General features: G+C 41.5%; 1 protein-coding gene across 4 annotated transcripts in view; it reads left to right on the top strand.

The window, feature by feature from the left end:
* Nucleotides 1-5266: 5266 nt before the first annotated feature.
* Nucleotides 5267-26433, top strand: part of OCLN (occludin) — a 49504-nt gene continuing 28337 nt past the window's right edge. The window contains exons 1-4 of one of the 4 annotated variants that reach the window (XM_007457070.1): nucleotides 5267-5434; nucleotides 13219-13335; nucleotides 19005-19683; nucleotides 23775-23936. In XM_007457070.1, the coding sequence (XP_007457132.1) occupies nucleotides 13286-13335; nucleotides 19005-19683; nucleotides 23775-23936 (891 nt within the window). In that variant the 5' untranslated portion in view covers nucleotides 5267-5434; nucleotides 13219-13285. Of the gene's footprint in view, nucleotides 5435-13218; nucleotides 13336-14354; nucleotides 14472-19004; nucleotides 19684-23774; nucleotides 23937-26433 lie in introns of those variants that run through there. The other 3 variants (XM_007457069.1, XM_007457068.1, XM_007457071.1) reach the window with 3 other exon arrangements.

The raw sequence follows: 26433 nt of genomic DNA, 5'->3' as shown, positions 1-26433 counted from the left end.
TTAGGACTTGGTGCTTTCACTGCTGTGGCCTGGGTTCAATCCCTGGTCTGGGAACTAAGGCCCCACAAGCTGCTCGGCTCAGCCAAATAAATTAAATTAAATTAAATTAAATAATTAATTGAAAACATAAAATAAGAAATTCCAAAGAAAATCAGAAAAGCTGCCATATGGAAGCCCCTGTAATGGATAAGAGAATGTGTCTTAGAACCAGTAGAATGTCTAGAATGTCATGGGAAGTTTGTTGTCTGCTTAGAGTATATCCGTTTCATACTGACCCAGTTCAAGTGAGTTTTCTAGGGTTGGGATTCCTTGTCATAAGTTACAAGCTTATTATCAGTACTTTTCAAAGTTTGGGGACCCAGGAGGCAAAGAGCCCCAAGAAGTTAAAATTCGATATGAGAACACGGCATTTGAAGTATTTGGTTAATGTTTACTTTTTCCTCTTTCCTTTTTTGAGCTGAATATTCAGGAAGGCCAGTTCCTGAAAAGGCCTGGTAAGGCCAATTTTCCACTGCAGTAGATGACTGATGCAGTTTAAAGCACAGAAAATCAGCCCCAAATCTCTTTCTCTGCATCATCCATATAATTACGGAAATATTCTGTCCAGATCCAGATCAAGACCCTCCCTCTCCCTCTTCAGATGATGATCTCTACTTACTCTGATCCTATAAAGTGATCTTCTGTTAGTATTTGAGGAATATTACTCACAAAACAAAACACCTAGATATGGGTATCCAACGACCTTTTAAGAATGTCCCTGAACTCTATTCATTTAAATAAAAATTTTATTATAAAATATAAAATTCCTACCAGAAAGTGTATAAAGCATACGTGTACAGTTTAATCACTTGTTGTAAGGCTCACAGCCGTGTAACCTGCACACAGGTGAAGAAACAGATTATTGCCAGCACCTCAAGAGCATCCCCACTCCTGTATTCCCATCCTTACCGTCTCTTTTCTCCTACAGATAACCACTCTCCTGACTTTTGTAACAATTCCTTTGCTTTCCTTTGTGGCTTTGCCACTTATGTATGAATCCCCAAATGATGTAGTTTAGTTTTGCCTGTTTTTGAACTTTATATAAATGGAATCATACTGTATTGGCAGGGGGGACTCCTTTATTTTGTTCAGTTTTATGTTTGAAAGATTCACCCTGTTTTGGGGAGTAGCTCTAATTGGTTCATTCATATCCATAACACTGAGTTGTACTCAATATTTTTTTTTAGGATTATTTTTTTCTACAGCGGCACTATGAACTCTTTTTATGGGTAGTTTTTTTGGAAAGTTTGGGTGTTTTTAAAGACAAAAAGTGATGCTAAAGTATAGTAAAACTGTTAAGAACATTAGTTCTGGAGGTAGATGACATGTGTATGAGTCCTGACTCTGTAACTTAGCAGAAATCTTGAGTAAGTGATCAAAACTTTCCGATCTTTTAGTTTTTCAAAAATGGGGGAAATAATAACACATCATAAAATTGTTATAAAGAGAAACAAAAGTTCATAAAGCACATAGTACAATGCCTGGCACACAGACACAGATATCCTGAGTAAATGATGGTGGTTACTATTATTATTATTCCACTTGTTGAATTTCCAGTTCAAGACTGTCTCTTCCGGAAGGATCTTGCTTAATACACAGGAATTGAGGAGGTAGAGCTTTAGTCACCAAGTGTCATTATCCTCTCAGAAATTGTCTTCCTGGTGACTACCCCATAAATTCCTCCATAAATCTGTCCAAGGAAACTATGCTGTGTGGACTGACAGCCTCCCACCTTACGAATGGGTGAGGAACCTAGAGCCCTCAGTGACTCCAAACTAAGTTGCCCTTGAACAAACACCAATTGTTGCATTCATCCACTAAGCAGGTGAGGCAGAGTAGAAATATTCTAATCCCCCATCTTTTCTCTTCTAAGACTGAGTACTAGGGAGTTCCCTGGTGGTCTAGTGGTTAGGATTCAGCACCTTCACTCTCATGGCCCAGGTTCAATCCCTTGTCAGGGAACTGAGATCCCACAAGCCAAGTGGTGTGGCCAAATAAATAACTAAATAAATTTTGTTTAAAAAAAAAAATAAGACCGCATACTAGAGATGTAACCCTTGACATGCTATTAAGAATGTACTGCTTTCACAGTGGCAGCATGCTGTCTGAGAGATGCACACAATTCCATAGGCATGTCGGATTCAGGAATCAGGGTTATATTCATTCACTCATTCAACAGATATTTATAGAATAACTGTGTGACATGACAGGGACTGTTTCAGGTAGCCAGGATACAGCAATGATTTATTAAAAGTAACAAGACTTGTTTTCTTACCCAGCATTTGGTTTATCTTGGTGAATGGTCCACATGCCTCCCAGCAATCTTATGAAGAGTATTACTTATTATCATCCCAAATTTACAGCAGAGAAAAATGAAGCTTATGCATTTAGCTTCCCTTCCAGCTAATAAGTGGCAACACTGAGTTGTTGCTTTTTTTTAACTCTTAACACTGAAATTTTGAACCCAAATTTGTGACACCATAATCTGAGCTCTTAACTTTCTCCTTTACATATGAAAAGGAATAAAAGAATTGTTTATTTAACCTTATTCACTTTACTGCAAGTACAGTCAACAAATTTCTAATCATGGGTCCTCTGAGAATAATATTTACTTTGTTTCTGAGTCATGAGGATTTTCACCAAATAATGTTCATTAGTGGATAATAGTGGTTAATACTACAATGAGTTGCCAAGAAGGAATATTTGACTAATTAAAATTTTGTTACAATTTATGATTATGTAACATGATTACATTCAGCATTGCATCATTTACCATCTAACAAATTTTATTTTGCTACTGATGTGTTTAGGTTTTAAGGCTGAATTTTCTTTCTGAACATTTTCAACTACTATCTGATAGGCACACTATTAGGTAATAGTTAAAAGAATACAGTTTTTAGATTTTTTAATGTTATGAGTATTGTTTGGAAAGTTAATCTGAATGGAACAAAAATGGTATACAACATTCCAATAGAAATTTAGTTTAGTTTTAAGTTAAACCATATTAAATTGCCATTTTGTAGTTTAAAATGATCAACTATTACCAATTTCATATAGTTCAAGTTAAAAAAAATCCTACTATTCCATACGCCTGAATGCAGCAGTAACTAGAGTGTAATCTTTGCCAAGAAAGGGATTTTGGGGTTTTGTGCACTATTGTGCACATGGTAGGCACTTAGAAAATGGTTGTTGAATGAATGAATTAGCAAAGCAAATAAAACATAGTAACTAACCTTCCATCCTAACATCTCTTTGGGTTTAGGTTTAAAATGGGAATAAGAAAAATAACATGATATGAATGTGAGTCTCTTCAAATGATAAAAAGTTTAGTTTAAATACTTAATTTACCCAGAAGAATTGAAAACATAATTTCACACAAAAACTTGTACATGAAGGTTTATAGCAGCATTATTCATAATAACCAAAAAGTGGAAATAACCCAAATGTCCATCAACTGACGAAGGTTTAAATAAAATGTGGTATATCCATGCAACGGAATATTATTGAGTCATAAAAAGGAATGATTTACCGGTAGGAACTACAACATGAATGAAACTTGAAAACATTATGCTAAGTGAAAGAATCCAGACACAAAAGGCCACATATTATATTAACAGTTAGTATAAAATGTCCAGAATAAGCAAATCAAGAGAGACAGAAAGTAGATTAGGGGATGCCAGGGTTTAGAGGCAAGAGGAAATGAAGAGAGACTCCTAATAGACTTTTTCAGTGATGCAAATGTTCTGGAATTAGTGGTGATAATTGTACAGCCTTGTGAATATACTAAAACCCACTGAATTATATACACACTTTAAAATTAAGGGTGAATTTTACAGTATATGAAATGTATTTCAATTTTTGAAAAGGGGGGGAAAAAACTTAAGTTCTCCTCTTCAGAACAAGTCAAAAGTACACTATAAAATAATAGACATGTGTTTATAAATGGAAGAGTATTAGGAAATGTTCCCTTGTTTAATTATAAACCAAGTGGAATGTTTGGAGATTTCAGTAATCTGACAGGGAACTTAAGAGGATTAACCTGACTTCCCCAGTGTTAACAATACCAATTTAAACTGCATCATTCAAAAACTACATTGTCATATTAAAGTAATTGCAGCAATGACTTCCACAAAGAAAACCAATTAGATTAATTACTCATTAAGGCTGTCATCATTTTAAATATTTTATATTTACATAATGGTTTTACTTCCTTAAGTGTTGAATTGTGCCTTGAGATCTAATGTATGGCAAAGTCACATCTCTAACCACTTAATTAGAGGCAGAGAAGTGGGCGGGATTGGACTGAATGTAGCAATGCTGACATTCCAGATTGGAACACAAAGCTAAGCAGGATTTAAGAAACCTAAATTCTAGCCTTCAATATGCAGACACTTAAATAGCAAGAACTAAAACTGTCCCATTCAGCAGTGCAATTTTTTTATATTGAAATACAACATATAGATAAGTGTACACATTGTTAAGTGTAGACTATGAGTTTCCCTAAAGTGAACACTCCTTTGGAAACAGCCTCCAGATCAAGAAGTAGAACATAGCACACAGAACTAGGGCTTTTTTTTTTCTTTTTCCTTAAGCCTCAGAGAATATTCAAATAGTTTAAATCCCCTCAAGAGCAGACTCTCAGTCATGCCATAGTTAAATTTGGGGAGGAAGGGCAGAGGACCCTGAAATGGTAATAACGTATATCTTAGTATACACTGAATTTTGATGGCAAATTTACCGACACCGGTATCTACAATACGTCACCTTCACTGAACCACTGAGTAATGGACTTTTTCTGGATCCAGAGATTCAGAAACAGTTCCTAAATTTACGCATGACTTTTGAAAATCTCCCACATCTAGATGCTTCTTTCCAACAAAACTTTAACCAAATTTTTGGAGCAGGAAAGTTTTGTGTCAGGTCGTGCTTTTCCTGCCAAAGTGCTGAGCACCCTTGAACACTCGTCAGGAGGAACGGTCCCCTCCAGACCTCACACGCCAAACACTCCGCAGTTCTACCCGAAGCCCGCGGATCTCCGAGCGCTCCCTAGAGTGGTCCAGGACCACCCTCCACCCTCGGGGAGCCCAAGCCTCTACCCCACGCCACCCCTCTGGTCTCCGTCCCTGCCCATCCGGGCAGAAACGCAGCGCTGTTCCTTTAAGGCCGGGAGCAGCAAGGGTGTGCGGGGAAAGGCCGGTTCCTCCCGCCTCCTTCCACACCGCTCCCTTCCCTCTCCCATCGGAGTTTCAGGTGAATGGGTCACAGAGGGAGGAAGCCGCCACACCACCCCTTCTCGCCAGCGTCCACCTTCCCCCTTCTCCTTCCTCTGGCGGAGGCGGCGGGACTCCGGGGAGAACTAGCCAGATCGCCGAGGAGCCCGAGCCGGGTGCAGCAGGTGGGGCTCGCCGGCGCGTGGCCAGGAACCTCCCGCCCCCGGGCCTGGGGTTGGTGCGCATGCCCGGGGGAAGGACGGCGGGGTGGGTGGGGGGAGGGGAGGAGGGGGAGGGAGAGGAGGAGGGCTGGGTACCCTGCGGAGTCCCGGCAGAGAGCTGGCGGTCTGCACGTCGTCAGGTGCACCCTCCAGGTGAGCGCGCTCCTGGGCTCCCGCCGTCCTTGGTGGGTTGGTCCCGGCTGCAGTGAGGAGGTGAGAGCTGAGCACGGCGCCTGGGTCGCACTGGGGGGACCAAGGCCCCCCGGTCTTGTAGGGAAGGCGCAGGGGGAGGACGCCCAGCGCTGGTTTCGGTGGCGGTTTCGCTCCTGGGCTGGGACTCGCGGGAACCGGAGAGGCACGGAGCGGCGGAGAGAGCCGCGCCGGGCGAACTTGGAGGCTGCCTCCCAGGGGCGAGGGGCCACTTGGAGCCACTCGTCAGCTCCTTCGGCGGAAACGCTTGAAGCCACCAGTGTCTAGGCGGCGTGGGCAACTTTTCGCTTTCCTGGGGGCCGGCGGGAGGTTGGTGAACAACTAGAATCCTGCGCCCAGCTCTCCGGGCTGCGGTTCTGGGAGGTCCTCGGGGAGAGGGCCCTGAGCTTGAAAGCTGGAGCAAGGGGGCAGCTCGCTGGCCGGGGCGGGGCGGCTCGGACTCCGAGGGGAGCCTGCTGTTCTCCGCCCCCATCCCACTCGCTTTGGGTGTCCCTGGAGGAGAGGGGGTGTCCGGGTTTAATCCGTGTAGTATTCCTGGAGACCTGGGGTGGGCCGATCGGCTGTTTCCAACCCCCTTGGTGGGAGCTGTGTGAGCCCGCGTCGATTTATGCTGGGGGGCGGGGATTTAATTTCGAATGAAGCTGTACTTCGAGGGAAGCCGCTCACGCATGGGATTCTCACCCGTGACCTAAAGGCCGCCGCCAGACAGGCGGACCTGCCTCGGGGCAGTCCCTGCTCGGCCAGCGCGGGCGCGCACCGTCCGGGGTGCTCCTGGGCGCTGCGGAGGCGCACGGCCGCCGGGACCTGCTTTCGGCCAGGCCGCCGGGTCTTGAGACCCCGGGAAGGGCAGGCCCCGCGCGCAGCCGACATGTTGCCTGCGTCGGAGGAAGTGTGCGGGGCAGGTGGGATGAGGGGCCAAAATGGCCTCTGCACCTTACGGCTGGGAGAGCAAGCCCAAGCCCCTCGTGTCCCAGGTGAAGCGGCTGAGCCGGAGGAGAGGCACGGCATCCTCGGGCCGGCCCTGGGGCTGGCCGGGCAACCTACCCACCTGGGAAATGACTCAGGGCGGGGAGGAGGCAGCCTTCCAGGTTAGTGTGTGGCCCTCACGCACAACAGGTGTATTATTGGGATCCCGGGAAAAGAGAATCCCTTCCCATTAAGGCACTTGTGTTTTTTTGTGATTGAAAACTGGTTCTTTCCAGACAGGTGGATTTCTCAAACTGTGTATTCCCTAGTGTAGCAGTGTTTCCTTTTGCACTGTATGTATTGAATCTTTATTTTCTCTTCCTGGTGTTTTAAAATAGACATTTTAAAAGGTGGCGCCACAGTAATTGCTATCTCCTCGGATAAAGCAGCAGCCTTTGTTGTTGTTGTTGTTGTTTTGTAGTTTTGCATTTATTTGGTTATTAGGCACCTTCTTTGTTAGAGTACGGCAGGGGGGAGAGCTAGATTTCCACAACTTCCAGGCAGTTTGGGGAAACGATGAGCATTGCCTCCTATGTGTAAGGCACCGTGCTAAAAGCCTGTTGTGCTTTATATCATGTAATCACCCCAGCATTTCTAAAAGCTAGATCTTATTAGAACTCCATTTTAAAAGTGAGTAAACACCGGGTAGGGGAAACATGTTACAAATGGGGTGGTTGAAAACTACTTAGCTAATCAGGAAAAAGGCATATCATCAAAGCAACAGTCCTTGATATTCCAGCGTGAGAACCAGATTGGGGGAGTTTTTCTGGAATTCTCTACCTTTGGCTAGTCCTTATGGCCTCATATAAGTGTTCCCCATCTTGCTTGATGTGAAGGTAAAACTTTTCCTGTTTTCTTCTAAATATAATGCTGTAGTTCTGGCCCTTTCAAAATGATAGAAGATTGCTTTCAATCACATAAAGTAACTGGTATGTCTTTCACCTTCCCAGGAACCTCCCAGAGGGAAGTTTTCTTTTAGTTGCATTTCAAGGCTTACTTGATTAGAATTTTAGTGGGCTTTTTTCATCCACATTACTAGTTATGGAACTATTGGAGTAAAAAGACCATTGTTACACCTTTTCACAAAATTCGCCTCCAGGGTTGCAGCTGTTCTATACCTTCATGCTTTCCAATCTTGAATGTGGGATGAATCATCTGGGGATCTTATTAAAATACAGATTCTGATTCATAGGTCAAAGGTGGAGCCTGGAATTCTGCCTTTCTAATAAGTTCCCAGGTGATGCCTGTACAGTTGTGAGTTTGACCCTTTTTTCTCCCTTTCCCTCACACTGTAAGCCCTTAACTGCTTTTGTTGAACTTAACTTGAAGGATTGTATTTCCTGGGTGTTAGTTACGTGAAGAGCTTCAAGGTATTCACTGCTGGATTGAAATCCCAACTCTAATTTGGGCTGTTGATTTTATAAATCAAAGATTGATTGAGCATCCCTTTGTACCAGGGACTAGATCTAGGGATCAGGAATAAGAGTGATGATCAAGACAGACATTTAAGTGCTTGGGAAGCTAGTATTCCTTTTGGGGTGGAGATGGTAGCAGTCTGAAAGAAAGAAAGAAAAAAATAATTAGAGGGGAAATTTGCTCTGAAAATAAATTGGTTTGGTGGATGGAATGAGTAACCGGGAGGACATCTCTGAGGAGGTGACATTTGAGCTGAGACCTGATCGGGAGGTGCCTGCCATGTAAAGATCTGGGCGTTCTAAACAGGAAACCTTCAAGATCAAGGCCCTCCTTGGATTGATGCCTTTATGCTAGGCAATGATTCTCAAAATATATGGCATGGTTAAAAATCATCTGGAGAGCTAATTTAAAATGTGGTTTCTGGGGCTTCCCTGGTGGTGCAGTGGTTGAGAGTCCGCCTGCCGATGCAGGGGACGCGGGTTCGTGCCCCGGTCTGGGAGGATCCCACGTGCCGCGGAGCGGCTGGGCCCGTGAGCCATGGCCGCTGAGCCTGCGCGTCCGGAGCCTGTGCTCCGCAACGGGAGAGGCCACAGCAGTGAGGGGCCCGCGGACCGAAAAAAAAAAAAAAAAATGTGGTTTCTGACTCAGAGCTAGTCCATCTCAAAATCTGCCTAATTTCAAAATCTAAATAGAATCTTTTAATATAAACATGAAAAACTTCTTAAAAGCAAATTAATGAAAGGCATGTGATCAAAAAGGAACAGACTGCCCTTAAATATAATAGTGTTTATTTATTTTTACTTGTTGACAGTTTGCTTTATTTATTTATTTATGGCTGTGTTGGGTCTTCGTTTCTGTGCGAGGGCTTTCTCTAGTTGTGGCAAGCGGGGGCCGCTCTTCATCGCAGTGCGTCGGCCTCTCACTATCACCGCCTCTCTTGTTGCGGAGCACAGGCTCAGCAATCGTGGCTCACGGGCCCAGTTGCTCCGCGGCATGTGGGATCTTCCAAGACCGGGGCTTGAACCTGTGTCCCCTGCATTGGCAGGCAGATTCTCAACCACTGCGCCACCAGGGAAGCCCGACAGTTTGCTTTAAAGAATACTTTTGAAGCATAGCATTTTCAGGCTTTCCTTTTTTTAAAATATTTATTTATTTATTTTTATTTGGTTGCGTCGGGTCTTCGTTGCAGCCGGCGGGCTTCTCAGCTGCGGTACACGGGCTCCTTAGTTGCGGCATGCAAATTCTTAGTTGCTGCACGCATGTGGGATCTAGTTCCCTGACCAGGGATCGAACCCGGGCCCCCTGCATTGGGAGTGTGAAGTCTTATACACTGTGCCACCACGAAGTCCCAGGCTTTCCTTTTTTATCTTAACTTAGTTTTCTAAGATTTTTTTGGCCAGTAAATATTTTCAAAGAGAGAACTTTTTATACTTTAACATCAACTTAACATATTCAGTAAGGGTCAACTGCTTCCCTTTTGGCCCTGACTCTTGAGTCAGCTGTTTGACTTATGTCCCTATCATTCTTACGACACAGTTTCTGTGAAGGTGACCAGTGAGCCCCTTCAGCCAGATCCTGTGGCCTTTCACTTCTCATTTTTTCCTTCATTCAGCATACACTTATTGACCAGATATTGTTAATGTTGCCGTGCTGGGCATTGGGCAGCATTCTTGGTCCTCTCTTTCCTATTGCCTTACCTTAAAACCCAGTCACAGACTGCCTTGAAAGATACCTTAAAAGTCCTCCAGTCCACTTCTCCCCACCCCCTGCAAATACCAAACAAGCTTGGCATAAATGGCATGAGGTCAAATTGTTATTTGTTATTTTGGGAGGGTGTGTGGAGAGACTTCCTAACATTGAGATGAGATCTGACCCTCTGGAGTGTTTTTATTTTTTTAAAGGAACCATTTCTAGGACTACAGAGACAGCTCTACAGCTATTTGAAGGCTGCCATAGTGGTCCTTCTTTTTTTTTTTTTTCTGGTACACGGGCCTGTCACTGTTGTGGCCTCTCCCGTTGTGGAGCACACGCTCCGGACGTGCAGGCTCAGCGGCCATGGCTCACGGGCCTAGCTACTCTGCGGCATGTGGGATCCTCCCGGACCAGGGCACGAACCCATGTCCCCTGCATTGGCAGGCGGACTCTCAACCACTGCGCCACCAGGGAAGCCCCATAGTGGTCCTTCTAATGTTGAGTTCTCCAGGCCAAACATTTCCTGTTTTTCCAGTCATTTGTCCTAGTACATGGTTTTTCTAGATCTTTAACAATCTAAGTCTACCTCCTGGAGAGGCACCTAGTTGGAACATGATGTTCAGATTTCACGGTTTTTTGATTTTATTTGATTTTATTATTTTTTGTAGGTTTGTTTCTTTTTAATAACTGTATCATTCCTAGATCTGAGCACTAACTCTAAATACTGGGTACGTTTGGGATAGCTTGTTAGCTTTTGTTGAAATTCTGATCAAGGAAATATACTTATAAAAATGAACAGTTATTAATCCAGATTTCCATTATCTAGTACTTATACTATTAGTTTTTAAAAATTGAGTTTTACGTATTTAAAATCATTTATCCTGCCACCAGTATTTGAAAATGGATACAATATACCTAAGTGCCTAAACACTGAAATTTCTCACCTTCAGAATAATCACCTTGCTGTAAATGCTTTTTGCTCATCTTCTTTAATACGTTATCTTACCTATTTATCCCAGTCCAGAGGTCAGGATTATCCCCCTCTTTGGCACAGGAGGGTAGCGATGCTCACAGAAGAGAAGAATTTGTCCCCTCAGATTGTGAGTTTTTAACAAGGTTTGTTTTAGCCCATCATTTTAGCCTTACAGGGACCTTGATCAGTGTTGATGTACTTGTAGCCAGTGGGTTACCTGTCCTTTCCAGTGTCCTGTCAGCTGCAAATCTGGATACACTTGTCCACTTTGTCTGTGATCACGACTTGATACCTCCCTCCAGGTGGACATAAGTGGTTCATTCATTCATCCTAATTAGCTTCCATTATTCAGCCCCGTAGGAATCTGCCTACCCACACTCTGTTACACGAGGATGTGTCCAAAATTCTCAGGATTCTCTCTGTATTCCCCTGATCTACCAGTCTGGTAACCGTCTCAAAAAAGAAAATGAAGTTGATTTGGCATGACTTGTTCTTTTTGTTTTTGTTTTTGTTTTTTTGTCTTTTTTTTTTAAAGATTTATTTTTATTTATTTATTTAGGCTGCTCCAGGTCTCAGTTGCCGCATATGGGATCTTTTTTTTTTTAGTTGTGGCATACTTGTGGGATCTAGTTTCCTGACCAGCGGTTGAACCCAGGCCCCCTGCTTTGGGAGTGTGGAGTCTTACCCTCTGGACCACCAGGGAAGTCCTGGCTTGTTCTTAATTAATTTTCTGAAATGATTTGCTTCACAATTTAAAAATCTCTGCTCTTAGGGGAGACATGGCAAACTCCAGGAAATAGAATTTTGGAAAGGGATTTTGTTGGCTGGATTTTCGACAAAACAAAACTTCAGCCTGAGTCTGGATTAATTTAGGATTTTTAAGAACTACCATTGAGCCTGGAATTTTTGGCATAGTCTTGAATGAGTGAGACCGAGTTATAGAAGAGGTAAGATTCCTCTGAGGTCAGTGTGTCAGTATTTGACATTCAGCTTCAGAGATAGGGTTCCATATTTAATAGTGTCTAGATTCAGTTTTCCTTAATGTTCTTTTTCTGAACATCAGTTAAGAAGACAGTTAATCTGGACTTTACTCTTTCATAGCACTGTAATATTTTGGCCAAAATCGCTCGTCTGTATGTGTGTTTGGGTGCTAGTTACAGGGCTGTATACACTTAGATTTGTGCACTTTTCTGTATGTTATACTTCAATAAAGCAGTTTTTAGAAATAAAAGAATGAAGAGAAGTTGTCTTTCCTCACTGTGTTTGGAAAATTATTCTAGTTGTGTTGCCATTACTAACATTGAATATATTTCCACCTTTGAGGTTTCACCTAGACACAATATTTTATTCTGAGAAATTTGTAATTGACTATTCTTAAGGATGTGGAGGATAGTTGCTGTTGATTTGAAAGAACAAAGTTTAAAGGGTTTGAATTGATTTACTGTTCCAAACCCAGTAAGGTATGATTACACAACCCTTATTTGAAAAGGAAAAAATATTAGACACTTTAATATACTCAGGTCATAGCTCTTTCTCATGTCCTTCCCACCATCCACCCCCAAGCTTCTGGCTCTTTCTTGCTAAGTCTTCCCTGGTATCTCCAAACTGCACTTAATCATGTAGTTCAGCCCTAAATAATGCCTGCTGTAGATGCTGTTTTCTTTGTGCGTGACCTTCGGGATCCACAGGCTCCTATGGTACAGCGGAGGCATTTAATAAATACTTGTTGATTGAGTGAAATTGCCTCTCAGATGTTCAGGGATTTTTGTTCTGAGGAATCTTAGAAGAAAATTATTATGCTTTTCTCTTAGTGAAGAGGACTCTTTAATACAGTGTGTGTTTGATGTTTTTCCTTTTTTGAAAATTATATTCCAGTTTGAAGACTTGGAAAAGGAGATAAGGGAAAAATGTCCATAATCGTACTATTTATAGATGCTTTTTGTAACCCTTTTTAATGATAAAAGCGTACTTTTAAACCACATTATGCTTTAGTTAACACTGAAGGGCTGGTATATGCTGGACACAGCTATGTATGCACTTCCATATGCATTCTCATTTTATATGAACTTTGAAAAGTAATATGAGACAGAATAAATGTACTTTAAGAAATTTTATCTTTTATACATCTATATTTGTGTTCTTTGAAGTGACTATTTAAAAAAATACCACTTTTGCCTATGCTGTAAAAACCTTTGTGAAATTTTCATTATCGCAACTTTAAATTTCAAGTTTAAACAATATTCATGTGCCAGTGATGTGCAGAGCATGATGCTAGGTGCCCTGAGGACTACCAGGCCAAATGAGTCCTACACTCAGTGATTTCTTGTGCTCAAAGAATTAATGGTCCAATGTGTAAAAATGACAGTGGAAAGGACAAGAGAAATAACCAAGGAGTGGGAGGTTACTTGAGATCGATATCATTAGTTTTCTTAGTGATGCAAGGAAACTATGAGCTCAGTAGTAATGTCATTACCCTACTTATGTTGCTTAGATTGGCTTATCTTGGGAGCTACGGGGCATTGCTCATCCTGAAGATCAGGTGACCACCGACATCAGCCATGTCATCCAGGCCTTTTGAAAGTCCACCTCCTTATAGACCTGATGAATTGTAAGTAAATACGTAAGTCTTTTTCTTTTTCTTTTTCTTTGACTGAGCCTCGCAGCTTGTGGGATTTGAGTTCCCTGACCCCACCCCCAAGCTTCTGGCTCTTTCTTGCTAAGTCTTCCCTGGTATCTCCAAACTGCACTTAATCATGTAGTTCAGCCCTAAATAATGCCTGCTGTAGATGCTGTTTTCTTTGTGCGTGACCTTCGGGATCCACAGGCTCCTATGGTACAGCGGAGGCATTTAATAAATACTTGTTGATTGAGTGAAATTGCCTCTCAGATGTTCAGGGATTTTTGTTCTGAGGAATCTTAGAAGAAAATTATTATGCTTTTCTCTTAGTGAAGAGGACTCTTTAATACAGTGTGTGTTTGATGTTTTTCCTTTTTTGAAAATTATATTCCAGTTTGAAGACTTGGAAAAGGAGATAAGGGAAAAATGTCCATAATCGTACTATTTATAGATGCTTTTTGTAACCCTTTTTAATGATAAAAGCGTACTTTTAAACCACATTATGCTTTAGTTAACACTGAAGGGCTGGTATATGCTGGACACAGCTATGTATGCACTTCCATATGCATTCTCATTTTATATGAACTTTGAAAAGTAATATGAGACAGAATAAATGTACTTTAAGAAATTTTATCTTTTATACATCTATATTTGTGTTCTTTGAAGTGACTATTTAAAAAAATACCACTTTTGCCTATGCTGTAAAAACCTTTGTGAAATTTTCATTATCGCAACTTTAAATTTCAAGTTTAAACAATATTCATGTGCCAGTGATGTGCAGAGCATGATGCTAGGTGCCCTGAGGACTACCAGGCCAAATGAGTCCTACACTCAGTGATTTCTTGTGCTCAAAGAATTAATGGTCCAATGTGTAAAAATGACAGTGGAAAGGACAAGAGAAATAACCAAGGAGTGGGAGGTTACTTGAGATCGATATCATTAGTTTTCTTAGTGATGCAAGGAAACTATGAGCTCAGTAGTAATGTCATTACCCTACTTATGTTGCTTAGATTGGCTTATCTTGGGAGCTACGGGGCATTGCTCATCCTGAAGATCAGGTGACCACCGACATCAGCCATGTCATCCAGGCCTTTTGAAAGTCCACCTCCTTATAGACCTGATGAATTGTAAGTAAATACGTAAGTCTTTTTCTTTTTCTTTTTCTTTGACTGAGCCTCGCAGCTTGTGGGATTTGAGTTCCCTGACCAGGGATTGAACCCAGGCCCTCGGCAGTGAGAGCATGGAGTCCTAACCACTGGACCACCAGGGAATTCCCCTTTTCTTTTTTTGAAAGTCTATTACATGTTTTAAAAAAAAAAAAGGTGTAGTTGAATCTTTCATCTGTTATGTGTTTGCTGTAAAATAAAATGGTAGAATAGAATAGAATAAAATAAAATAAAACTGTTATGTGTTTGGTTGATTCGTAAAATCAAATTGAACCAAAGGGTATGTGGTGAAGAGTGAGTTTCCTTCTTACCTATAACTTCCAGGATGACAGTTTTTTTCTGCAGTGGGAGCTATTATCACTCGATTTTAATGTTCGCTCTAATATAGTCTAAGCTTATATTTGTGTGTATATTTGTTTTTCTGTTTTTTCTGCAGTGGGAGCTATTATCACTCGATTTTAATGTTCGCTCTAATATAGTCTAAGCTTATATTTGTGTGTATATTTGTTTTTTCTGTTTTTTTTTTTTTTTTTTGCGGTACGCGGGCCTCTCACTGTTGTGGCCTCTCCCATTGCGGAGCACAGGCTCCGGACGCGCAGGCTCAGTGGCCATGGCTCACGGGCCCAGCCGCTCTGCGGCATGTGGGATCTTCCCGGACCGGGGCACGAACCCGTGTTCCCTGCATCGGCAGGCGGACTCTCAACCACTGCGCCACCAGGCAAGCCCCCTTTTTGTTTTTCACAAATGGTATGAAGCTTCCATATTAATGCCTTATTTAGGTGACTGTTGGCAATAGATTGTCAGTTTTTCAAATAACACCTTTATTGAGATATAATTCACACACCTTACAATTCACCCATTTAGAATGGGCAGTTCATTGGTTTGGGTGTGTTCACAGAGTCGTGCAACCATTACTACAATCAGTTTTAGAATATTTTCATCATCCCCTTCCCAAAGAAACCCCTCTATCCATTAGCGGTCATTTCCCATTTCCCCCCAGTACTAGGGAACCACCAGTCCACTTTGTTTCTAGATTTGTCCATTCTGGATATTTCATAGAAATGGAATCATGCAATGTTTGGTCTTTTGTGATTGACTTCTTTCACTTAACAATAATGTTTTCCACATTGTTAATTTTAAGTGATTCCTTAATTATATTAAAACAAGAAACAAAGTTGAGGGTTCTTGGTGTCTTTAGCCGTTTGGAGATTTAACAATGAATTCTTAAGTTTTAAATTTTCTGTCAAACATTGATAGGGGTTTTCTCCTTTAAGTAGTTTGTAGCTTTAACTCTGATAACTGTAGTAAAAGGGGATATGCTTCTATTACATAGCCTCCTGACTGATACCTGAATGTGGTAGGGACACAGTTGTTTATGGCAATGAGATATGCTGGAGAATATAGTAACTGAGTAGTGCTCCATTAACCTCATACTTATTTTTGTAAACAGTGGTGAAATATACATATAGAAAAGGGCACAGAACATGCATATAAAATGATGAATAAATACAAAGCAAAATAATCATCTCAGTCAAGAAATAGAGCACCTCAGTCTTTGCCTGTGTCTTCTTCCTGTGGAAACCACTGTTCTGACATATGGACATCACTTGCTTTTCTCTATTATTTTACCACTTTGTACATCCTGAACAATATGGTTTAGTTTTACTTGTTCTTAAACTTTGTATGAACATAGTATGCTGTATGTATTCTTTTCTGCTTTGTTTCTTTCAACTTGTAAGATTTATCTACATGAACTTGTAGTTCATTTTTTTGCTTCAGAGCAGTGCTAAAGAAATATAGTGTGAGCCATATATGTAGTTTCATGTTTTCTTGTAACCATATTAAAAATAAAAGAAATTAATTTTAATAATATATTTCACTTAACTCAGTGTATCCCAAATGTTATCATTTCAACATGTGATTGATATAAACATTGGTTTACAAGATAGTTTATATTCTTTTTTTAGCAGTCTTTATTTTTTAGAGCAGTTCTAGCTTCACAACACAATTGAGAGGCACATACAGAGATTTCCTATAGGTCCCCTGCCCACACATGCATAGCTTCCCCATTATCAACATCCCCACCAGAGTGGTGCATTTGTTGCAATTGAGGAACCTACATGGGCACATCATTATCACTCAAAGTCCATAGTCAATACTGGGGTTCTCTCCTGCTGATGTTACATTCTTCCCTCATACTATGAGCACTTTGTGTTTTACACTTCACAGCACATCTCAGTTGGGACTGGCCACATTTCAAGTGCTCCATCCATCTGTGCGGCTAGTGGCTGTCATAATAGCACAGCTCCGTAGCATTCCATTGTGAGGCTCTATCGCAGTTACCCATGGCACCGTAGGCAGACGTTTGGACTGTTTGCAGCTTGGGGTTATCATAAGCAATGTTTCTGTGAACACTGCACTGTTAATGGGAGTATAAGTGAATCAGTCACTTTGGAAAACAGTTTGACATTGTCTAGTAGAGCTGAAAATTAAAAAAAAAAAATTTGACCCAGAAATTCTACTCCTGGATATATACCCTAAAAAAAGGTGCCTGTGTCTACCAGGATGTATGTTGGATACTGTGTCAGAGCTATGCTGTTCATGACAGCCCCAAATGGAAACAGGCCCCAAATGGAAATAGGCCCCAGATGGAAACAGCCCAAGTATCTAAGTAGAATGTTTTACTGAGTTTTCTTTCTTGACATTTTCATTGTTCTCTCCAGTTTCTCCATTTCCTTTTCATTCTCATTTACGGTACCCAGGTAATTCTGATTCCTATGGTTAGTGGCACCTAGTAGTAAGATGTCTCCTTTGGAGTGAGGAAGGCGGTCTATAGAAATAATGACAAAAACAAAAGGGCTTTAGTTGGTTTAGGAATTGAATTTTGCCTCGCTAGGGCCACAGGTTTTAGATTCAATGTGTCCACGCATCAGTGTGTCTGTTACAAGCTGTGTGTTTATCATTAAATTACTGGAGTTTGCAAGGTATTTTTATAAAGGAGGTTCTGATCTGATTAGCCGTCAGATCTGATTAGCCACCATTCTGATGAGCACTCATTGGTAGTTGATCTACTTTGTAGCTCTTGCTATAACTGGCTGTAGTTCATGTAGTGCATCGTTTAATGTCTTACTGCCCTGACAGACTGTACTCTGTGATGGGCCTGGACTGAGGCTGTCCTGTTCTCTGTTGTATCCCCAGTACCTAGCACAGAGCCCAGCACACGTCAGCCTGGCAACTCCAGTAAACAGCTGCCAAATGATAAGTGAATGAATGTGCATTCTTAGGTAAGAGAGCGAGGCTGCCAGGATTTACACGTGACCCAGTGGAGGCCACTGTAAGTGTCAAGTCTGAAGGAATCGGTCTCCAGTCATAAAGGCAAAAGGGCTGATACCACTGTTCTAAACTCCCTGGGTCCCGTCCCCAGGGATTATGATTTAACTGGTCTGGAGTGCTCCGTCTGGGGATTTTATACATCCCCAGGTGATTGTAATATGCCGCAAAATTTGAGAACCTCTGTTCCGTAGAAACTAAGCAGTCATTCTCAATGTATGGTTTCCAGACTATAGCATCAGCAGCATCTAGAAACTTGTTCTATCCCAGACCTGCAGACTCAGCAACTCTGGGGATGAGGGCCAACAAACCCTCCAGGTGATTTTGATGCATCATGCACAGATATGTTTACTCTGTTCAATGGGTGTCTGAGTCAGTTGGAGCTACTGTAATAGAGTACCATAGACTGGGTAGCTTATAAACAACAGAAACTTATTTCTCACAGTCTGGAGGCTGGAAGCCCAAGATATGGTGCCAACACGGCCCGGTTCTAGTGGAGGCCATCTTCCAGATTGCAGACTTCTTGTATCCTCACATTGTAGAAGGGGTGAGAGAGCTCTCTGGGACCTCTTTCATAAGGGCACTGATCCCATTCATGAGGGCTCCACCCTCATGACCTAATTATTTCCCAGAGACCCCACCTCCTAATACCATCACATTGGGGGTTAGGATTTTTTAAAAAAATAAATAAATTTATTTATTTATTTATTTATTTTTGGCTACGTTGGGTCTTCGTTGCTGCGCGTGGGCTTTCTCTAGTCGCGGCAAGCGGGGGCTACTCTTCACTGTGGTGTGTGGGCTCTGGGCACGCGGGCTCAGTAGTTGTGGCTCGCGGGCTCTAGAATGCAGGCTCAGTAGTTGTGGCGCGCGGGCTTAGTTGCTCCGCAGCAAGTGGGATCTTCCCGAACCAGGGCTTGAACCTGTGTCCCCTGCATTGGCAGGCGGATTCTTAACCACTGTGCCACCGGGTAAGTCCGGGGGTCAGGATTTTGATATTTGAATTTGGTAGGGGTGTGGGGGGATACAGATTGCCCCATTACAGTGGAACAGTACAAATCATAGTTTTATTTGCCAGTGGTTTGTTCAAATTATTCCAGGTACTTTATTTGTTCTTTCTGCTCACCACTAAAAATGGCTAACTTAAAATTTTCATGTGCTTTTCAGCAAACCCAATCATTATGCACCAAGCAATGACGTATATGGTGGAGAGATGCACATTCGACCAATGCTCTCTCAGCCAGCGTATTCTTTCTACCCGGAAGATGAAATTCTCCACTTCTACAAATGGACCTCTCCTCCAGGAGTGATTCGGATTCTGTCTATGCTTATTATCGTGATGTGCATTGCCATTTTTGCCTGTGTTGCGTCCACTCTTGCCTGGGACAGAGGCTATGGAACCTTAGTGGGAGGTGGCATTGGCTACCCTTATGGAGGAAGTGGCTTTGGTAGCTACGGAAGTGGATATGGCTATGGTTATGGCTACGGTTATGGCTATGGAGGCGGCTATACAGATCCAAGAGCGGCAAAGGGATTCCTACTGGCCATGGCTGCCTTTTGTTTCATGGCTGCATTGGTGATATTTGTTACGAGCGTTATAAGAGCTGAAATATCTAGAACAAGAAGATATTATTTGACTGTGATAATAGTGAGTGCTGTCCTGGCCGTTATGGTGTTTATTGCCACAATTGTTTATATAATGGGAGTCAACCCAACTGCCCAGGCATCTGGGTCTCTCTACAGTTCACAAATATATGCCCTCTGCAACCAGTTTTATACACCTGCAGCTGCTGGAGTCTATGTGGATCAGTATTTATATCACTACTGTGTGGTGGATCCCCAGGAGGTAGGGATAGTTTTGTTTTTTTCTCCCCTCTTTCCTTGGGTCAGAGGCTCTCATCTTGGGATGCTTTAGATTCACTTTGGGAATGTTTAAAAAAATATTGATGCCACGCCCCACTTCTATTTAAATCAGAAACTGGGAGAAGGGCTGGGTGTCATTATTAAGGTATGATTACCATACCATCCAATTCATCCATTTAAAATACAGTTCAGTATTTTTAGTATATTCACAGAGTTGTGCAACCATCACCACAGTTGATCTTAGAACATTTTCACTACCCCAGAAAAAAACCCCATCCTCATTAGCGGTCACTCCTCATTTCACTAACCGTCCCCAAATCGAGAAACCACTAATCCTGTTCTATGGTTTTGCCTATTCTGGATATTTCATATAAGCAGACTCATACAATATGTGTTTCTTTATGATTGGCTTCTTTCACTTAGCATTAATGTCTTAAGGTTCATCTGTGTTAGAACCTGTACCAGTACTTTATTCCTTTTTATTGCTGAATACTGTTCCATTGTGGGGATATACCACATTTTATTTATTTGCCAGCTAACAGACATTTGGGCTATTTCCACCTTGGCTGTTACGAATTTTTCTGTGAAACTTATGTTTTAACGTCTCTTGAGTTCAGTATATACCTAGGGGTAGAATTGATGGGCCTTATGGAGATTCTGTGTTTAACCTTTTGAGGAACTGTCACATTGTTCTACAAAGAGGTTGCATTATTGTACATTTACCAGAAATGTATGAGGATTCCAGTTTCTTCATATCCCCCAGCATTGTTTTTGTCTGTTTGAGTCTAACCATGCTAATGGGTGTGAAGTGGTACCTCATTTTGGTTTTGATTTGCATTTCCTTGTGCTTATTGGCTATTAGTATATCTTCTTTTTTTTTTCTTTTTTTTTTGAGGTACGTGGGCCTCTCACCGCTGCGGCCTCTCCCGTTGCGGAGCACAGGCTCCGGACGCGCAGGCCAGCAGCCATGGCCCACGGGCCCAGCCGCTCCGCGGCACACGGGACCCTCCCAGACCGGGCCACGAACCCACCTCCCCTGCATCGGCAGGCGGAGTCTCAACCACTGCGCCACCAGGGAAGCCCTAGTATATCTTCTTTGGAGAAATGGTTATTCAGAATCTTTGCCCATTATTTAGTTGGGCTATTTGGATTTTTATTGAGTTATAAGAAATTTTATATATTTGGATACAAGTCCCTTATAATATGATTTGCAAGTATTTTCTCTCCATTTTGTCATTCTCTTTTCACTTTCTGGATGATGTTCTTTGCATAAAAGTTTTTTAATTTTGGTGAGGTCTAATTTAATTTTGCTTCATTGCTTTTGCACCCCAAAAGGGTGTCGTATCTAAAAACACTTTGCCTAATTCGAGGTCACAAAGATTTACTCCTATATGTTTTCTTCTAAGAGTTTTATAATTTTAGCTCTTAACAGTTAGATCCATGATCCATTTTGAGTTAATTTGGGGCATGTTATAAGGAAGGGGTCCAACATTTCTTGCATGTGGATATCCAGTTGTCTTAGTATTATTTGTTGAAAGGACTATTTCTCCATTGAGTTATTTTCATGCCCTGGTCAAAAATGAATTGACCATAAATGTGACGATTTATTTCTAGACTCTCAATTTGTTTCCATTACCTGTGTTTCTGTCCTTAGGTCAGTACCACACTTCTTTTTTTTTTTTTAACATCTTTATTGGGGTATAATTGCTTTGCAATGGTGTGTTAGTTTCTGCTTTATAACAAAGTGAATCAGTTATACATATGTTCCCATATCTCTTCCCTCTTGCGTCTCTCTCCCTCCCTCCCACCCTCCCTATCCCACCCCTCCAGGCGGTCACAAAGCACCGAGCTGATCTCCCTGTGCTATGCAGCTGCTTCCCACTAGCTATCTACCTTACGTTTGGTAGTGTATATATGTCCATGCCTCTCTCTCACTTTGTCACAGCTTACCCTTCCCCCTCCCCATATCCTCAAGTCCGTTCTCTAGTAGGTTTGTGTCTTTATTCCTGTCTTACCCCTAGGTTCTTCGTGACATTTTTTTTCCCTTAAATTCCATATATATGTGTTAGCATACGGTATTTGTCTTTGTCTTTCTGACTTACTTCACTCTGTATGACAGACTCTAGGTCTATCCACCTCATTACAAATAGCTCAATTTCGTTTCTTTTTATGGCTGAGTAATATTCCATTGTATATATGTGCCACATCTTCTTTATCCATTCATCCAATGATGGGCACTTAGGTTGTTTCCATCTCTGGGCTATTGTAAATAGAGCTGCAATGAACATTTTGGTACATGACTCTTTTTGAATTATGGTTTTCTCAGGGTATATGCCCAGTAGTAGGATTGCTGGGTCATATGGTAGTTCTATTTAGTACCACACTTCTTGATTGCTGTAGCTTTGTCATCAATTTTGAAATTGGGAAGTGGGCGTCCTCCAACTTTGCTCTTCTTTTTCAAGATTCTTTTGGCTAGATTCTAGGTCTCTTGCATTTTCATATGAATGTTAGGATCAGCTTGTCAATTTCTGCAAAAAAGCCAGCTAGGATTTTGAAGGATTGCCTTGAATTTGTAGATCAATGCAATCCTTCAAAATCCTAGCTGGGAGAAGAATTGTCATCTTTACAATAAGTCTTCTGATCCATGAACATAGGGTGTCTTTTCATTAACTTAGGTCTTCTTTAATTTTTTATAAAAATGTTTTCAAATTTTCACTGTGTAAATCAGTATTTCAAAAAGCTGTCAGGTGATTCAAATGTGCAGGTGGGGTGGAAAACCCTGCTTTCAGTAACCATGAGTCATCCTAATTAAGAAAATGTTTCTAACTTACTAATCTTTTTTCCTTTTTTTTTTTCCTCCTTACACTGACCCAGGAATTTTCATTCTTTTACCAGAATGAGTCACTTTTTGGGGGTTAGACCTTCTCCAATAACTACCATTATTTTGAAGACTGAAATGTAGGTTTCAGAGTTTTGTTGTTGACATTCAGTGTCTGTGGTAAATAGGGCTGAGGGCTGGTATTCCTTTCTTATCATACTGACATCCCTCTTAGGCCTCTGACTACCCGAAGCCTGTATTCTTTGAAAAAGGATACCACTGTTACATAGACAGCTGCAAAGAGAGCTTCCTCTTACCTGTTAGCAGGCATCCAGGCCAGAGCCCTGATACCTGTCTCAACTCCCAAGTGCCTCCAGGCCAGTGTACCACTTAACATACCTGTCAGACACTAGGAGAACTGTCAGGGGTAGGGTTTCCTTGTCGCAGGCTCTTCTAGTAAGCACACAAAATACACCTAAAACAGAGGAACCTAACAGACTAAATGGATCATTAGCCCATTCTCTCTAATTTATAGCTTGGTTAGAGTGTATCTGCATAATTTATGGTAAGACTGAAATTTACATTCAGTGTAAAAAGTTGTGCCAGGCATGTGTTACGAACAAGGCTATTAGCATGATTGGGTATTTAAAACTACTTTTGACAGCTGGGTGCTTTGTGACCACCTAGAGGGGTGGGATAGAGAGGGTGGGAGGGAGGGAGACGCAAGAGGGAAGAGATATAGGGATATATGTATATGTGTAACTGATTCACTTTGTTATACAGCAGAAGCTAACACACCATTGTAAAGCAATTATACTCCAATAAAGATGTTAAAAAAATAATCAGACTACTTCTGAGAATAACATTTTCCAGCCCTTTAGAAGTATACCAGTGATGAGTTAATTTATTGGGCATTCTCATCTGTTTATGGAAATATGGCCCCTTGGTGCTCAGGCTTTGGAACTAGTTTTCTATAATTCTAAAACAGGGATTCATATTCATTCCAAGGATTGAATCAAGGGTGTGTGTGTGTGTGTGTGTGTGTGTGTGTGTGTGTGCGCACGCGTGTGTGTTGCTAGCCTTAGCTGAACTAGCTTGGGCTAGGTTTTATATTTCTAAAATGTAACCACTTGTATCAGTTTTATAGCAGTTAAACAACAGATATTTAGTAGGGCCTTAGGTATTTGTAGAGTGTGGGTTGGGATAAAGTAGGCAATTAAAAGCTAAATATGTCAATATCTTTAATCTCTTTTTAGGCCATTGCCATTGTGCTGGGGTTTATGGTTATTGTGGCTTTTGCTTTAATAATTTTATTTGCTGTGAAAACTCGAAGAAAGATGGACCGGTATGACAAGTCAAATATTTTGTGGGACAAGGAACGTATTTATGATGAGCAACCCCCCAATGTCGAAGAGTGGGTAAGTGTTTTAAGAAAGTCAGTAAATGTCCAGTTTTTTATTAGACCGCCAGATTTGTCTCTAAATTTAACCTATACTGCTTTGTGAAACTTTATTTGTAGAATTATTGTCTTTGTATATTGCAAAAGTTGTGGCCTCAGGTTTTACTTCAAATGTTGAGAAAATGGGATGAGTGGACATGGTTTTACTACAGGTAGAAGCCAGATTTCTATTTCTAAGAAGTGGATCTAGGCACTGAGAAGAAATGGCTTTTAAAGAAACCACGAACGAAATAACGTGGCTTTGGAAAACAAAAACATCTCCTCTCCCCTTCCTTTTTTATTATCCTGCTGATTGTTTTGGAAGTAAATACCAGTGCTCAGGATGTTTACTGTCTTTGGTCAAGATTGGCAAGGGTGTTTTTGGGGTGGTAGCAGGTGGCAGGTCTTTAAACTTTTTACATGTGGAACAGCCTGGAGAATCACAGGGACCAATTCTGTACTAATATTGACATATGAAATACTTCAGTGAAGGCAGAGAGAGATTAGGGCAATTTTTTTTTTTTTTTTGTGCATATACTGTTAATCTTACCAGTAGGTAGGTGGCTTCCTAAATGATGCGATTTGCTGAAGTGCAGAAAGTCCCTCTTTCCAAAAATACCTCCCAAATGCATGTTCCTGATAGCTAACCTGTTTCTAGGGATGTTCCAAACTTTGTTTGTTAGAAACACTCTGTTAGGATGTTGTTGAGAGCAGCCTCAGAATCTGCCTTCATAGGTTTCTTTGAGCAGATTGGTTTCTTGCCATGAAGGTTAGTTGAGAATCCTGGACCCTGGTTCCAGGGTAGGTTGGTTTTGGCCCGTGGGAGCAGAGCGGAGTGGGCTGAGGGTGGGTCCTGCTGGTCAGGTTGGGGGTGAAGGTACTGATCATCTTGAAGGCTCCTAGCTCTAGCATCCTCCATCTGATGTTTGAAGAAATTTGAATGTAGATGAAATTTTTCTAGTTAAGGTACTAAGATGAAGCAGTCAGGAAAAACAGAAGGTATGGTATGTATGTGCCCGTGTTCCCGACCTCTCCTTGAAGCCTGCTTGTTTTTTTCTTCCTCATCCCCCACCCCCACCCTGTAAAGTGTGAAGGTGTTGGGGATTGTTTTCTTTTGACCTTTAGCTCCAGGCAAGGCCACCTGTAGAGGGAATAGGACAGTCTATTGTGAACTGTGAAGTCAAGGTTTCACTGAGAGTTTCTGGGTGTGTCAGTTTTCACTTGCTGTTGGATTTGTTTACTTAAGGTTTTGAGAGCCTAAAAAACTGACTCAAGAGAGACCAGTGCCAGTAATATTAGAGTCCCAGTGAACTTTGGCTTCTCATCTGATTTTACTGTCATGAAGGTTTAATAAGTTCTGGGTACTTTGGATAATTTGACAAAAGATAGCCATAATAACTTATGGAGGTGATGATGACGACAAAGCCAGAAGGGCTTAACTTTTATAGAGGCATTATTTTTATAATGCTTCCTCACTGAACCCCTGGAAATTTCATAGCCAGCCTGTAGGTTGTTTCACACATCATAGTTTCTCTGTAGTAATAAATGTTTTGTCATATGAAACTAAATAATCATCTGTTGAATAGCAGACATAGGATTTTGAGCACACGGATGTTTTATGCGGTACCTAATTACTTGAAAATTCCTCATTTGCTTTTCCCTCGTTCCCCCAACTCAAATGCCTAAGGAAAGCTGTTGGAAATAAGCTATTGGGAGGCAGTTTTAGTCACAGGTGTTGCGCTTTACCTTCCATTCTCCCTTCACCTGCCCAGGTTTGCTTTGCGGAACTCAATCCCACATTTTCATTCTTGCCTCAATTTACTTCCGCAACCAGATGCAGACTGTTCCTCAGGTTTCTCTGCTCTTACGCAGTATTCTGCTCGAATGGATTTCACTCCAATAACACAGCTGCGCAAGTGGGGATGTTCGATGCTGCATCCGAAGTGCCTGGCTTTACAGAGTATTGAGTAGAGTATGGGAAAAGAATTTACAAGAGTGGCTATATGGATATGTATAACTGAATCACTTTGCCGTATAGCAGAAAGTAACACAACATTGTAAATCAACTATACTCCAATTAAAATAAAGTGGGGGAATTCCCTGGCAGTCCAGTGGTTAGAACTTGGCACTTTCACTGCCGGGACCCGGGTTCAATCCCTGGTCGGGGAAGTAAGATCCTGCAAGCTGCGTGGCACGGCCAAAAAAATAATAATAAATTTAAAAATTAGAAAATAAAGCAAAATAAAATAAAGTACCTGGCAGTGGAGTGGATTATTGTTTTTTCTTCCTTTTGGTCATTAGAAAGTAATATCATAAAAATTATCTCCACTTTGAAATAATGGAAGAGAATCTAGAATTAATTACTTGTACTAAATGAGAATTAAAATTTGAATTCTAATTGTGGAGAACTAAGACAAGATACTCTCCATACAGCTAATAGTGGATTGTTTGGGGGTACGGGGGTGGTCTTACTAAAC

The sequence above is a fragment of the Lipotes vexillifer genome, unplaced genomic scaffold (assembly GCF_000442215.2).
Source record: "Lipotes vexillifer unplaced genomic scaffold, Lipotes_vexillifer_v1.1 scaffold241, whole genome shotgun sequence".
Classification (NCBI taxonomy): domain Eukaryota; kingdom Metazoa; phylum Chordata; class Mammalia; order Artiodactyla; family Lipotidae; genus Lipotes; species Lipotes vexillifer.
The sequence above is the reverse complement of the archived record's forward strand: the minus strand, read 5'-3'. Positions and strand labels throughout refer to the sequence as shown.